The 12,207-nt window shown below is 49.3% G+C and overlaps 2 protein-coding genes across 2 annotated transcripts; both read right to left on the bottom strand.

Annotated features, from left to right (window-relative positions):
* Positions 1-4,150: 4,150 nt before the first annotated feature.
* Positions 4,151-5,053, bottom strand: LOC134166780 (T-cell activation Rho GTPase-activating protein-like). Its single transcript, XM_062624746.1, has 3 exons — positions 4,899-5,053; positions 4,614-4,775; positions 4,151-4,439 (listed from the first exon to the last, which is right to left on the bottom strand). Exons 1-3 carry the CDS (start codon positions 5,043-5,045, stop codon positions 4,389-4,391), a joined length of 360 nt encoding a protein of 119 aa, XP_062480730.1. The 5' UTR covers positions 5,046-5,053; the 3' UTR covers positions 4,151-4,388.
* Positions 5,054-5,411: 358 nt separating this feature from the next.
* On the bottom strand, positions 5,412-6,927 carry LOC134166666 (uncharacterized). The gene is made up of 5 exons (XM_062624536.1): positions 6,892-6,927; positions 6,649-6,801; positions 6,273-6,440; positions 6,114-6,155; positions 5,412-5,754 (listed from the first exon to the last, which is right to left on the bottom strand). Exons 1-5 carry the CDS (start codon positions 6,921-6,923, stop codon positions 5,412-5,414), a joined length of 738 nt encoding a protein of 245 aa, XP_062480520.1. The 5' UTR covers positions 6,924-6,927.
* Between the last annotated feature and the right edge of the window lie 5,280 nt (positions 6,928-12,207).

The following is a 12,207-nucleotide window of genomic DNA, read 5'->3' as shown; positions in this document are numbered from 1 at the left end:
GAACTTCCATTGCTTTAAGGGGTTGTTTCTTATTTTAAAAGGACAGCATAAATATCTCAGACAACCATGATTTTAAGGTTTTTTTTAAAAAAAAAAGAAAAAAGAAAAAAGAAAAGAATAGAATAGAATAGAAGAAAGCCTGGAATGTATTTTTTTTTTCTCACTGAATGAGTTCAAATCAGACAGGACTTTAACAAAATCACTGGGTTCACTTCTATGTAAAAAAAAAAAAAAAGTGAGAATAAAATCAGAACTTCTATATCTTCCTTGTAATTGATCACACATTGCAGAATAAAATATGTGAGTCTATCCCTAGCTGTCTAAACTAAGTAGATTTATTCCACTCATCTGATTTGAAAAAAAATGCTTCTGTGATATTTTAAATACTAAAACCTTTCAATTTATTTGTCAAGAGTGAACAAACCAAGAGATTTCTGTGCAATAAAAATTTACAGAATGAATAGTGGCCTACTATTCTGATACTGAGGGTAAAATTATATAAGAACATATTATGTTCTCCTATTTGATGACTGCAGACAGTTTTAACTTCCTTATGTGTTATATAATAAATAAGTAAGTCAATGTTAGTATAAACTGGCAAAACAAGCTTTCCAGCATGGGCTGTCAAGCTTTTCAGGAGCTGGACTTGCTAGTTCTTTATAGGCTGCTTCTCCACACATTCGTGTTTGAGTATTAAAATCGCCTGCTTCCTCAGCCTGCTTCTTTTCTAAACTCACAAGAGAATAGATATATTTTTTGTCATGCCTATAAAATTTATAAACCTCATATTTTAAAGTACAAATCTTCACTTTTACTCTGTAATATGCCATATCACAGGTAAAGACAGTGCTCATAGAGAAAAAAAAAGGCTTTCAGAATCAGTATAGAATTTAAAATTCCTAAGAGATGCATTTATAGATTTGATAAAAATTATTGGCTATCTTAAAAAATAATACTATAAATGGGAAAGTTTTTTGTCTCAGATGTGCAGGTTTTAGTACTGGGGAAGTTACCTTGGGTGTGGTGAATGTGCTCTGCTATGCTCATTCACAGCCTTGGAATAATTTCTTTAGAAATGAGAAAAGCCAAGCCAAAGACTGCTTCCAACTGTATAGTGGAATGCAAAGGATGATTAAAGAAAAAAAATGGGTTTTCAATAAGAAAAAAAAATAAGAAAAGAAAAAGAAAACAGTACCTCTATAACTTACTAGATGCAATGGTTGAGAGAAAATAATTCCATTTCACACAAATTTTCCATGTCTATAAATATATTTTGAAATTAATTGTGTTGAAAAATCTATTTTGCAAGGGACTAGAAGTAGGAAAGAATGGGGAAAAAAAAAAACAACAAACCCAGCAGTATGTGTTTGTGAAGTGGTTTGGCTCCCAGATAACATATTCAATCAAAAGCATCTGGCAACTTCCACATTGGAATCTTCTGCTTGTCAGTGAGAGTACTGTGAAAAAGAGAATAGTTAATATAATCACTTCAGACTTTCAGAAAGTCCCTCCTGATGTTCAGCTAAGGAAGTCTGCTGTTATGATTTTGTTCCAGGAGCAAGGCCTAGTAAAGATCACAAACTCTGTCTAAGTGCAAACAGAAGCTGAGACTGAAGACCTGGAGACTTGGAATCTATTCAATATAGATTCAATATATTTTCTTGGATGTGTCTCCTCAGGTGTTTTAGGAGAAAAAAAAAAAAAATGTGCCTGGGAGAAAGGAACGACTTATACAAATGCAACCATTGCATGACCTTTCTGTCTTCTTGGACAGGTAAGTATCAGAGAGAGAGAGAAGGGAAACCCAGAGGTGAAGAGAGGAATAAAAAGGGAAGCAACTCATCCAAACACAGAGACTGGCCAGATGTGTATATGACACTTTATTTCTGTATAGAAATGGTAAAGAAAATTCAGAAAGGCATAATACATATGAAGCAATGCTGAGAACTGCAGGCAATCTGTACAATGTATTCCAGCAAATGCAAGGAAAATACGCACGTATCAGTCACTGAGCCCTATTACCAACAAATCACTCTGTTGGTACTCAGATTTGAGACAGCTTTTTTGCAGATGCCTGGGACACCTGCTATCATCTCCCAGCATTTCTCCCATCAGAGTGCAGAGGGATCTGAGGGACTTTTTTTTGTTTGTTTCTGTACCTCTCTGCCCACCATGAACAGCTGTCAATGAAAACACAGTGCTGCAATTCAATGCTCCTTTCTGCTGCCTGTGCATTTTCTTTTAGAAGCAAGTTACTCTTTACTTCTGGACCTTAACAGGTGTCTAAGGTATGCAGCTGTATTCCACCAGCAGGCAGTACTCTTCTGCAGCTTATCTGAACCTTTTTCAAGTTGTTGCAGTAGTTCTTCTGCATTCATAAATATCTTTCTGTCATTTCTTTCCTAATCCAAAGACTCTCTCAGTATACTTTCTTTTCTGTTTTCCATTCTGCAGGATGCAGATGGCAAGGCAGAGAGATACAACTTTTGTAATTCTTTCTGCTTTTTTACTAACACAGATGAAAAGCCAAGCGAAGAGTAGTCTTGTGACATAATATGAAATTACTGGAAGTCCTTTCCAACCCTAACTATCCTATTCTAATCCTAACTATCCTATGATCCTATGAAGTGTGTACTCACAAAATGTGAAATAACTACTAACCTATAACATGCTTCCTAAACTATATCCTAAATATATCCTAAGGTGTATCCTAAAATTTGCTTTGAAAAGACGTAGTAATAGACTAATAAACATAGTTATAAGCATAGTAACAAGCATACTCCCCCGAGGGCAGGACAATCCTGTGCACCTCAGGAACATTTCCTATATTCAGAGCTTGACAAAAAGATGGAACACAGGGTCTGCTACATACCTGGGTGCCTTGTTATTCCCCTACTTGAATTTCTTCAGTCGCCCATCCCTGAGAGCTCAGTTGTGCTTTTCTTCTGGCATGGTGGCCCATCACTGCCCTCTTCCCAGGCTGCTCTCTGCTTCCTGGTGTTCCGTGAAGACCCTTCTTCTGGGAACCTTTCCATTCAATAGTATTGTTAGACAGGTAAAGCCGTGAGTACCTTGAACTAAGCAAAGCCAGGCAGTTTTACCTTTTCTCCCTGGAAGAGCTCCTCTGTTTTTTGCTCTCGGGAGTGATGGGAGGCACCTGCAATGGCAATGTGCAGGTTAGCAGGGGGCAAGGACCTCCCTGCACAATTGCTACTTTAGCTCTAAAAGGCACATTCCTTGGATGGGTTTGCTCAGCTCAGGTGAGCCACCTGTGGTGGGATCACCTCACAAAGCAGGATGGCCAACCTGCATCAGCCTTGCTCTGCACTTTGGCAGAGCTGCAGGCTGGTGGATGACCATGCTTGTTCCTGCGATGGCAGCAGCCCCACCTTCTGATTAGGGAGGCTTTTGTTGTCATGCTGCTCATGCACTTCACTTACTTCTGCTGTTTCCAGCTCTGCTTGTGGTGCTGGTGCCTCCTCATCGTCCTCTCTGGCCAGCCCAGCCACCTGCTCTCCAAGGAGCTCCTCATGGTGGTCGTTGAGGAACTCAACGAGCTGCGTCACCTGCACACAGCAAACCACTGCTTTCACTGAGGGGGCTGATGAGGGCACAAACAGCCTTTCCCAGCCTGACCCGCATTTCTCTGAAGGAAGGTGCAGCCATGGGGATGCTCTTCCCGGCTACTGCCCCATGGCTTTGCTGATGGGAGGTGGCAGCCAGGGCCTTCTGAGCACCAAAGCCTGGCTGGGCTGGGGACGCTGTAGTCTGGCAGTGAGCACAGCGTACCTTCCCTGTCTGCAGAGCCAGGATATCCAGGGGCAGCTCCTGGGGTGGGCTCAGGAGGTTTGGTGCCAGGCAGATGGCCAGGTTCCCAGCAGTCATCTTGGTTATGGCCACGTTCCTGCTGATCCTTCTAAGCAGGGATAGCAAGTGCCCAGCAGGAGGAGGTTTGCCTCTGGCAACTTGCTGGCCACCCTGAGGGAAGAGGAGCACAGTGTGAATAAAGTTGGTGTTGACAACACAGGTCTCCCAGGCTGATCTCACCAAAGGCCACTGCCTGGTCTACAGCAGAGGGACTGCCTTTGCTGATACAGCCACCTCCCTCCCTCCCTGCCTCTCTGAAAGAGACCCTTGTTGGAGCAAGCCCCACCACCTGTGGGAAGTACTCCCTGCAGAGTAAAGCTTTTCAGTGCCTCTTTTCCCCCAAACATAAACTCCACAGCAGCAGGAGGTTGCTTGCAGGAACCATGGCTATTTCAGGCAGGCCACTGCTTTGCAGTGGAGTCCCAGCCTGTGCCAGTCCCTGCTGGCTGCTGCAACACTTACCCTCTCAGCACTGCCAGCCTCTCCTGCCTGCTGGTCTTCTCCATGGCACTCATCCACTCCTAGTACAGCTGGGTGCTGAGAAGCTTAGAGGGGATCTTCCGGAGGAGGTCCTGCAGTGCCAAGGGCTCCATGTGAGGCTTTGGCCACTGCCTCCAGGAGCCCAGGCAGCATCCCCAGCCCTCTGGCTCATGAGCAGGTGGCTGGGTTTGTGCTTGTGCTCCCACAGGTGCCCATCAGCCCCAAGAGAGCCAGGAGCTGCAGGGCTCTGGGTCAGCAGGGCTCACCTTCAAGAAGACAGCCAGCAGCAGCACAGGCTGGTTTTCCAGCTGCACCAGCACCCCGCTGTCCAGGGCCTCCCTGATCTCGTGGCAGGCGCTCTCGCTGGCCGCCCGCCGGAAGATCCCCTCTGTGGATGGGCTGTGCTCCTTGAGCAGAGCCAGCAGGTCCTGAGGGCACAGAGAAGGAGAGTTGCTGGGCTGGGGACAGACCCTGAGGTAGGTGCTGGGGACAGCCTATCTAGGGACGAGTCTGAGGGATGGGATGGGGAACCCCTGCCCAGGCTGGCTTACCTGGATGGTCTGGGGCAGCATGCCATCCTGGTTGCACAGATCTGCCAGGGGCTGGCCAAAAAGAGCTCCCACAACAGCAGAGCCCGATGGCTCTGGTGCCCCTGCTGCAGCCAAGATGACTGGCCGTGCAAATGGCCAGGGCAGCATCCTCCTGCTCCTGCTCCTGCTCGTCCCGCCTGCTGCCAAGGGAAACAGAGCAAAGAGCCGTGGAGGAGAAGCACCAGGAGAGTGCTCCCAGACTCCCTCAGTGCTGTCTACCCGCCAATGTTCTACACGGAAATGAGGGGCCCTGGGGCTCAGCTCTCTCCTGCTGCCGAGGATAGACGTGCCCTGTGGGAAGGGCAGCGGCAGCCCCATCACAGCAGGTGTGCCTGCCTGCAAGAGCAGGAGAGAAGGGTCATCTTGCCCCTGTCTTCTCCACACCATTCACATGGCCATGTCTGCCTTCACTGCGGGGGGGGGGGACAGGAACTGGCAGCTGCTTGGCACCAGCCTGCAAGAAATGGGCTGCGCTCACCAAGGAACCTCACAGCAGAAAGGTCCCCTGGAGAGCTGCATCAGCTGCTGGCCGTGTGTGAGAGGTGGGGATGGGTGAGATAGCACCTCAAGTGAGTCTGACCTGAGCCTGGCGCTGGAGCAGCTCCTCCAGGCTGCTGGCATCCAGTGCCGTCCCCTGGGCAAGTGGAAAAGAACAGAAGGTGAGGAGCGATGCAGCTGATGCTGGGCTGGGGCAGCCCCTGGGGGCAGAGCAGAGGCAGGATGGACACTCACAGCATGGCGGCCACTCAGCTCCTTCAGCATCAGCCTTATGGACGGCAGCTGGGTCACCCTGGCTCCCTGAACTCCTTCCGGTGGTCTGTGCACAGGGAAGGGGCAGAGAAAAAGCTGTGTGAGACCCAAGCCAGCTCTCCCCTCTGCTGCCAGCCTGGGGAGTGCTTCCACACTACCAGGAACAGCTGGTACTGCCCAGCAGTGGAGCAGGAACAGCGGGAGTGGCAAGAATGGGGCTGGACCGGTGTTGGCTGGACACAGGTGGAGGAAGCATCTTCACCAGATGTGCCCATTCAGCGGTGGGGGCACCTCTGCCTGCAGCTGTGGGGGCACCTCTGCTCAGCTCAGCAGAGGTGTTTTCTCATCATTTGGATGCCACTCATGGAGCATCCCACCATGATGGAAGCAAGGGCAGCCCAGGCTGCAGTGCCAGGCAGGGCTTACCCAAGGAGGGCGTTGACCCGGAGTTCCTTCACTGCTCGGGAGCTGTGAAAAGAGGGGAGAAACAGCCTTAGTGCCTGCTGTGCCCCAGTGGATGATGACCCATGGGGCAGGGCAGAGGTGCTGCCCACCCCTCTGATGAGACATTGCACCAGGACTCACCAGAAAGTGATGACACAAGAGCCACAGGGCCAGAGGAAGACAAGGGAGCTGGTGGCCTTCCCTTCCTCCTCCTCCTCAGCAGCATCGCCGTCTGAGCCCTTCCCACCGCTCAGCACCTGGAGCAGGACCAGGACCAGGCAGTGCTGTGGGCATGGGATGCTGCCAGGTCTGCAGAGAGGAGTGGCAGGGAGTGAGCTGGAGGTGGTTGAGCCTGCTGGCTCCCCTCTAGTGCCCACCTGCCATGGGCACAGCCACGGGTGTATCCACCACCAGGGTGCTGGGGGCCTGGGACTGTTCCTTGGCTGTTCCTGCTCTGGTGCCCTGGTGGCAGGGCCAGGTCTTGGGAGGAAAGGCAGCTGGGCTCTGCCAATCTTACTTGGTCTTGGCAATGACCAGGGTGTCTCTGAAGAGGACGAGGTCCCTCTTCTTCCTCTGGCCATGGCCCTGTGTCACCTGCACGGGTTCCCTGAGCAGCGGCTTGGGCAACGCCCGGTCAGGTACACACTGCTGGTTGGGGCCAGGGTCATCCCTGCAGGGCAGACAGCATCAGACATGAGCAAGGCAGCTGCTGCAGGGCCCGGCTTGTGCCAGTGCATCCCTGGGCTGTGGGGGAACCCACCTGGACCTGCAGCAGCAGAGCCACTGCCCCATCCTGACAGGGGTGCAAGAAGACTTGCAAATAAAAGCTTGTCACACTCGGGACGGGAGCTCTCCTCCACAAAAGGGAAGCACCCCCTGTTGGGGGTCGAGCATGGACAGTCGGACAGGTCTACAGCAAGCTGTGAGAATATGAACTTATAACCCCGAGTCAGGAGAAGAAGCAATGTCAAAATCAGCAAAATAGGAATGCAATAACAGGATACCAGTAACCGCAAAACAGGTTATAATGCCAAGCTAACACAAACACCTAGGGCCAATCAGAAAAGGAATAGCGGCGCGTGAACACTTCATGGACGAAGCGAGGCAGCCAATCAAGTAGTGCGTGATCGCGTGTAAGGGAGCTCAAAGCAGTATATTAATAGCAGCCTTGTAAGCAATAAACGGAGCTTTTTGCAAATGTACATCGTGTCGGTGTTTGCTCCCCTTCACCTGGCTGCTGCAACCCCCAGTGCCACTGGTGCTGCCACTCGCAGCACCATCCATGGAGGTACTGGGGCTGTTGCTGGGCCAGCACCGGGTTAGAACGGAACACCATTGTGACCTCAGTTCTGGAACCCGGGGGCCCAGATGGGGCAGAGCCCTGTGGGACTCACCCCAGGATGCCCATGTCCAGCCCCAGCCCCAACCCCAAGGACTGCTCACTTACAACTGCAGTGTCCACCAATGGAAAGTCATGGCTCCTGCAGCCATGGTCTTCCGACTCACAGGACCTGGGAAGCCCCAGGTCTACCATGCACACTGAAGTCTGAGGCAATACTAAAACATTAAATGCCTCTGTCTTTTCTTCATCCCCACTTTTCAGTGGCCATCTTCATAAAGTATCGTTTCAATACTTTCCTTAGGCCTCTGCTTGTTATTAGCATATGTCAAAAAGCCTTTTGTTGTTGTCTGATGGAACACTGACCAGTTTCATCTCTAGCTGAGCTTTGGCCTTTTGTGACGTCTCCCTCCAAGTGTGAACCACAGCTCAGTAGTCTTCCTAAGAAGTTCGGCCTTGCTTCTAGAGAGCACACAATTTCTGTTCCCATCCCAATTCCAAGAAGAGTTCCAAGCTGTTCTTCTGCTGCACCTGCTTGACTTCCATTGACATGATGGGATTGCTGCTCCTGTGTTTTCAAAAGCTGGTTCTTTAAAAGTGAGCAGCTCTCATGTCCCCCTAAGTCCTCAAAAGCTCCTGCCCAGGAGACCCTGCCAAGTAGGTCCCTCTGCACCTTCAGGTTTGCTCTCTTGATACCCAGTGTAGCAACTTTGCTTAACTTTTCCCTCATGACGTGCAAAAGTTTGAGCTCAAGGTCTTTGGGATTAGCGTGGCCAAGACAGACTCCTATCATGACACCTCGCATGCGTCCTTCTTGATTCACAAAGAGCAAGTCCAGGAGGGCACCTTTTCTATCTGGCTCACTGAGTACTTGTGGAAGGAACAACCCCAGGTTCCAGTATAGGTTGGGGAACGACCTATTAGAGAGCAGTGTAGGGGAGAGGGACCTGGGGGTCCTAGTGGACGACAGGATGACCATGAGCCAACACTGTGCCCTTGTGGCTAAGAAGGCCAATGGCATCCTGGGGTGTATTAGAAGGGGGGTGGTTAGTAGGTCGAGAGAGGTCCTCCTGCCCCTCTACTCTGCCCTGGTGAGACCCCATCTGGAATATTGTGTCCAGTTCTGGGCCCCTCAGTTTAAGAAGGACAGGGAGCTGCTGGAGAGAGTCCAGCGAAGGGCAACAAAGATGATTAGGGGAGTGGAGCATCTCCCTTATGAGGAAAGACTGAGGGAGCTGGGTCTCTATAGTTTGGAGAAGAGGAGACTGAGGGGTGACCTTATAAGTGTCTATAAATATATAAAGGGGGAGTGTCACGAGGATGGAGCCAGGCTCTACTCAGTGGCAAACAATGATAGGACAAGGGGTAATGGGTACAAACTGGAACACAAGAGGTTCCACTTAAACTTGAGAAGAAACTTCTTCTCAGTGAGGGTGAGGGAACACTGGAACAGGCTGCCCAGGGAGGTTGTGGAGTCTCCTTCCCTGGAGACATTCAAAACCCGCCTGGACACATTCCTGTGTAACACTATCTATGTGTTCCTGCTCCGGCAGGGGGAATTGGACTAGATGATCTTTCGAGGTCCCTTCCAATCTCTAGTATACTGTGATACTGTGTGATACTGTGAAGTTACCTTCCACAAACATCAGGAATTTAGCAGCCTCACTTGTCCAGCAGTGACATTATGGTATTCCCAGCTGATGTGTGGGAAGTGGAAATCTCCCAGAAGGACAAGAGCTACCTATTCAGAGATTTCTCCTGATTGCCTATAGAATCATGTCTGTGTGTGTCGTGGTTTAAACCCAGCCAGTAACTCAGAGCCACACAGCCTCTCATTCACTCCCTCTGTTCTTACCTCCCAGCCTCCTCTCCCAGAGAGATGGGGAGGAGAATCAAAATAATGTAACTCCCACTGGTTGAGATAAGAACAGCCCAGGAGCTAAGGTATAGCACAAAACCACTACTGCTACCACCAATAATAATAATGATAAGCGAAATAACAAGGGGAGAGTATATGAAACTAAGGGGAAAGGAAAGAAAACAATAAACAGCAGTGATGCAGAATGCAATTGCTCACCACCCTCCAACCGATACCCAGCCTGACATGAGCAGTGATCTGGGCCTTCCAGGTAACTCCCCCCAGTTTATATACTGGGCATGACATGCTGTGAATACCCCTTTACCTAGTTTGGGTCAGGTGTCCTGTCTCTGCTTCCTCCTGGCTTCACATGCTCCTCCTCACTGGCAGAGCAGAAGAGACTGAAAAGTCCTTCATCAGGGTAAGCATTACTTAACAACAGCTAAAGTACTGGTGAGTTAACAACATTGTTCTCAGACGAAAGTCAAAACACAGCACTGCACCAGCGACTAGGATGGAGAAAAACAACTGTTACAGCTGAACCCAGGGCAGTATCCATCCCTTATTCCATATCATTCACCTCATGCTCAGACTTTTTTTCAATATATCATTTTTTGTCCCAGATATATATAAATACGCCCCACACACATAGAAAGAGACAGATACCATTCCCTAGTCCATGGATCAATCCCTATGAAGCTGCTAAATTCATTCCATGATGTCAGGCTCTATCTCTTGTAACAGTCTTTCAGGGCAGGAGACAGTGTGTAGTGTTGGGTTGTTGCCTGCTGATGACACTGCTGAACTCCTCTGGTCACTGCTAACCTCGTCTGGACACTGCTGAGCTCATTTGGTTTCATCAAAGCTCATTCTTTGTTGGGTTGATGATCGGAGAGATGTCAGAGTCAGTTGATGATGACCTGAGGACAGTTCTGCTGCTGCTGCTTGCTTTTCTCATGACTTTATTCTCTGCTGACGATCATGACAGCATCTTCTTTTCAAAACCCAGAGTGGTGGAGATAGGCATCTAGCTGATGGGCTATAAAAGTGTTATATAGCAGGAAACAGCATATAATTGAGTTCATTGGCTGTTTTCCCCCCAAATTAAATCCCTTTGAGGTACACACTGGACTTCCACATCTTCCCACATTACCCACCAAGTATATCCCGGTGCCTAAGGGAAAGCAATCCCATGAGTGAGTTTGCCTTTACCTGAAGCAGGAATTACCCAGACTGTCTTCCCCAGCAAATTCTTTATGTGCACCACAGGAACTTTATCCCCCCCCTATAATATGTAAAAGTTCTGACTGGGCTGAGCCAGCCCTGTTGGAAGATCCCCTAGTGCTGACCAACCAGGTGGCTTTTGGTAAATGTGTATCCCAATGTCTGAAAGTTCCCCCACCCATTGCTCTCAGTGTGGTTTTTAACAGCCCATTGTACCATTTGATTTTCCCAGAGGATGATGCATGGTAGGGGATGTGATATACCCACTCAACGCCATGCTCTTTGGCCCAAGTGTCTATAAGGTTGTCCTGGAAATTAGTCCCATTGTCTGACTCAATTCTCTCTGGGGTGGCATGTTGCCACAAAATCTTTCTCAAGGCCCAGGATAGTGTTCCAGGCAGTGGCGTGGGGCACAGTGTATGTTTCCAGCCACCTGGTGGTTGCTTCCACCATGGTAAGCACATGGCGCTTGCCTTGGCGGGTTGGTGGCAGTGTGATATAGTCAATCTGCCAGGCCTCCCCATATTTATACTTCAGCCATCATCCTTTATAACAAAGAGGCTTTAACCGCTTGGCTTGCTCAATTGCAGCACATTTCACATTCATGAATGACCTGGACAATAGTGTCCATTGTTAAGTCCACCCCTCGATCACGGGCCCATCTATATGTTGCATCTCTGCCCTGATGGCCTGAAGTGTCATGGGCCCACCAGGCCAAAAATAATTCACCTCTATGTTGCCAATCTAAGTCCATCTGAGCCACTTCAATCTTCGCAGCTTGATCCACTTGTTAGTTGTTCTGGTGTTCCTCAGTGGCCTGACTCTTGGGTACACGGCATAGCTTCACCACCATGTTCTGCACCCAGACAACGATATCTTGCCATAGTGCAGCAGCCCAGATGGGTTTACCTCTGTGTTGCCAGTTGCTCTGCTTCCATTGCTACAGCCACCCCAACAGGGCATTTGCCACCATCCATGAGTCACTATAAAGTACTGGCTACTTTTCTCATTCAGCAATGTCCAAGGACAGCTGGATGGCTTTCACCTCTGCAAACTGACTCGATTCACCCTCTCCTTCAACAGCTTCTGCAACTTGTCGTAGGGGACTCCATACAGCTGCCTTCCATCTCCGATGCTTTCCCACAATACAGCAAGAGCCATCAGTAAACAAGGCGCACTGCTTTTCACTTTCTGACAGTTTATTATATGGTGGGGCCTCTTCAGCATGCACCACCTCCTCCTTTGGTGACATTCCGAAATCTTTGCCCTCTGGCCAGTCCATGATGACTTCTAGAATTCCTGGATGACTGGGATTTCCTATTCGAGTTAGTTGTGTAATTAGTGCAGCCCACCTACTGCATGTAGCATCAGTTGCATGATGTGTAGAGGAGACTCTGCCTTTGAACATCCAGCCACCCCCAGAGCTGTGCTTCAGTGACAATCACTTCTGAAGCAGCTCAAACCCCTTCATAGGCTTCCAATATCTCTTCTTCAGTTGGGGTATAGCTGACCCTGGATCCTCTGTATCCCTGACTCCAAAAGCTGAGGGATTGACCTCTAGTCTCCCCTGGAGCTTTCTGCCAGAGGCTCCAGGTAGGACCATTCTCCCCAGCTGCAGTGTAGAGCACATTTTTCACATCTGGCCCAGTCTGGAC

This window comes from Pezoporus occidentalis, unplaced genomic scaffold (assembly GCF_034315485.1).
Source record: "Pezoporus occidentalis ecotype Australia unplaced genomic scaffold, CSIRO_AGI_Poc_V1 ctg27, whole genome shotgun sequence".
Lineage (NCBI taxonomy): Eukaryota > Metazoa > Chordata > Aves > Psittaciformes > Psittacidae > Pezoporus > Pezoporus occidentalis.
The sequence above is the reverse complement of the archived record's forward strand: the minus strand, read 5'-3'. Positions and strand labels throughout refer to the sequence as shown.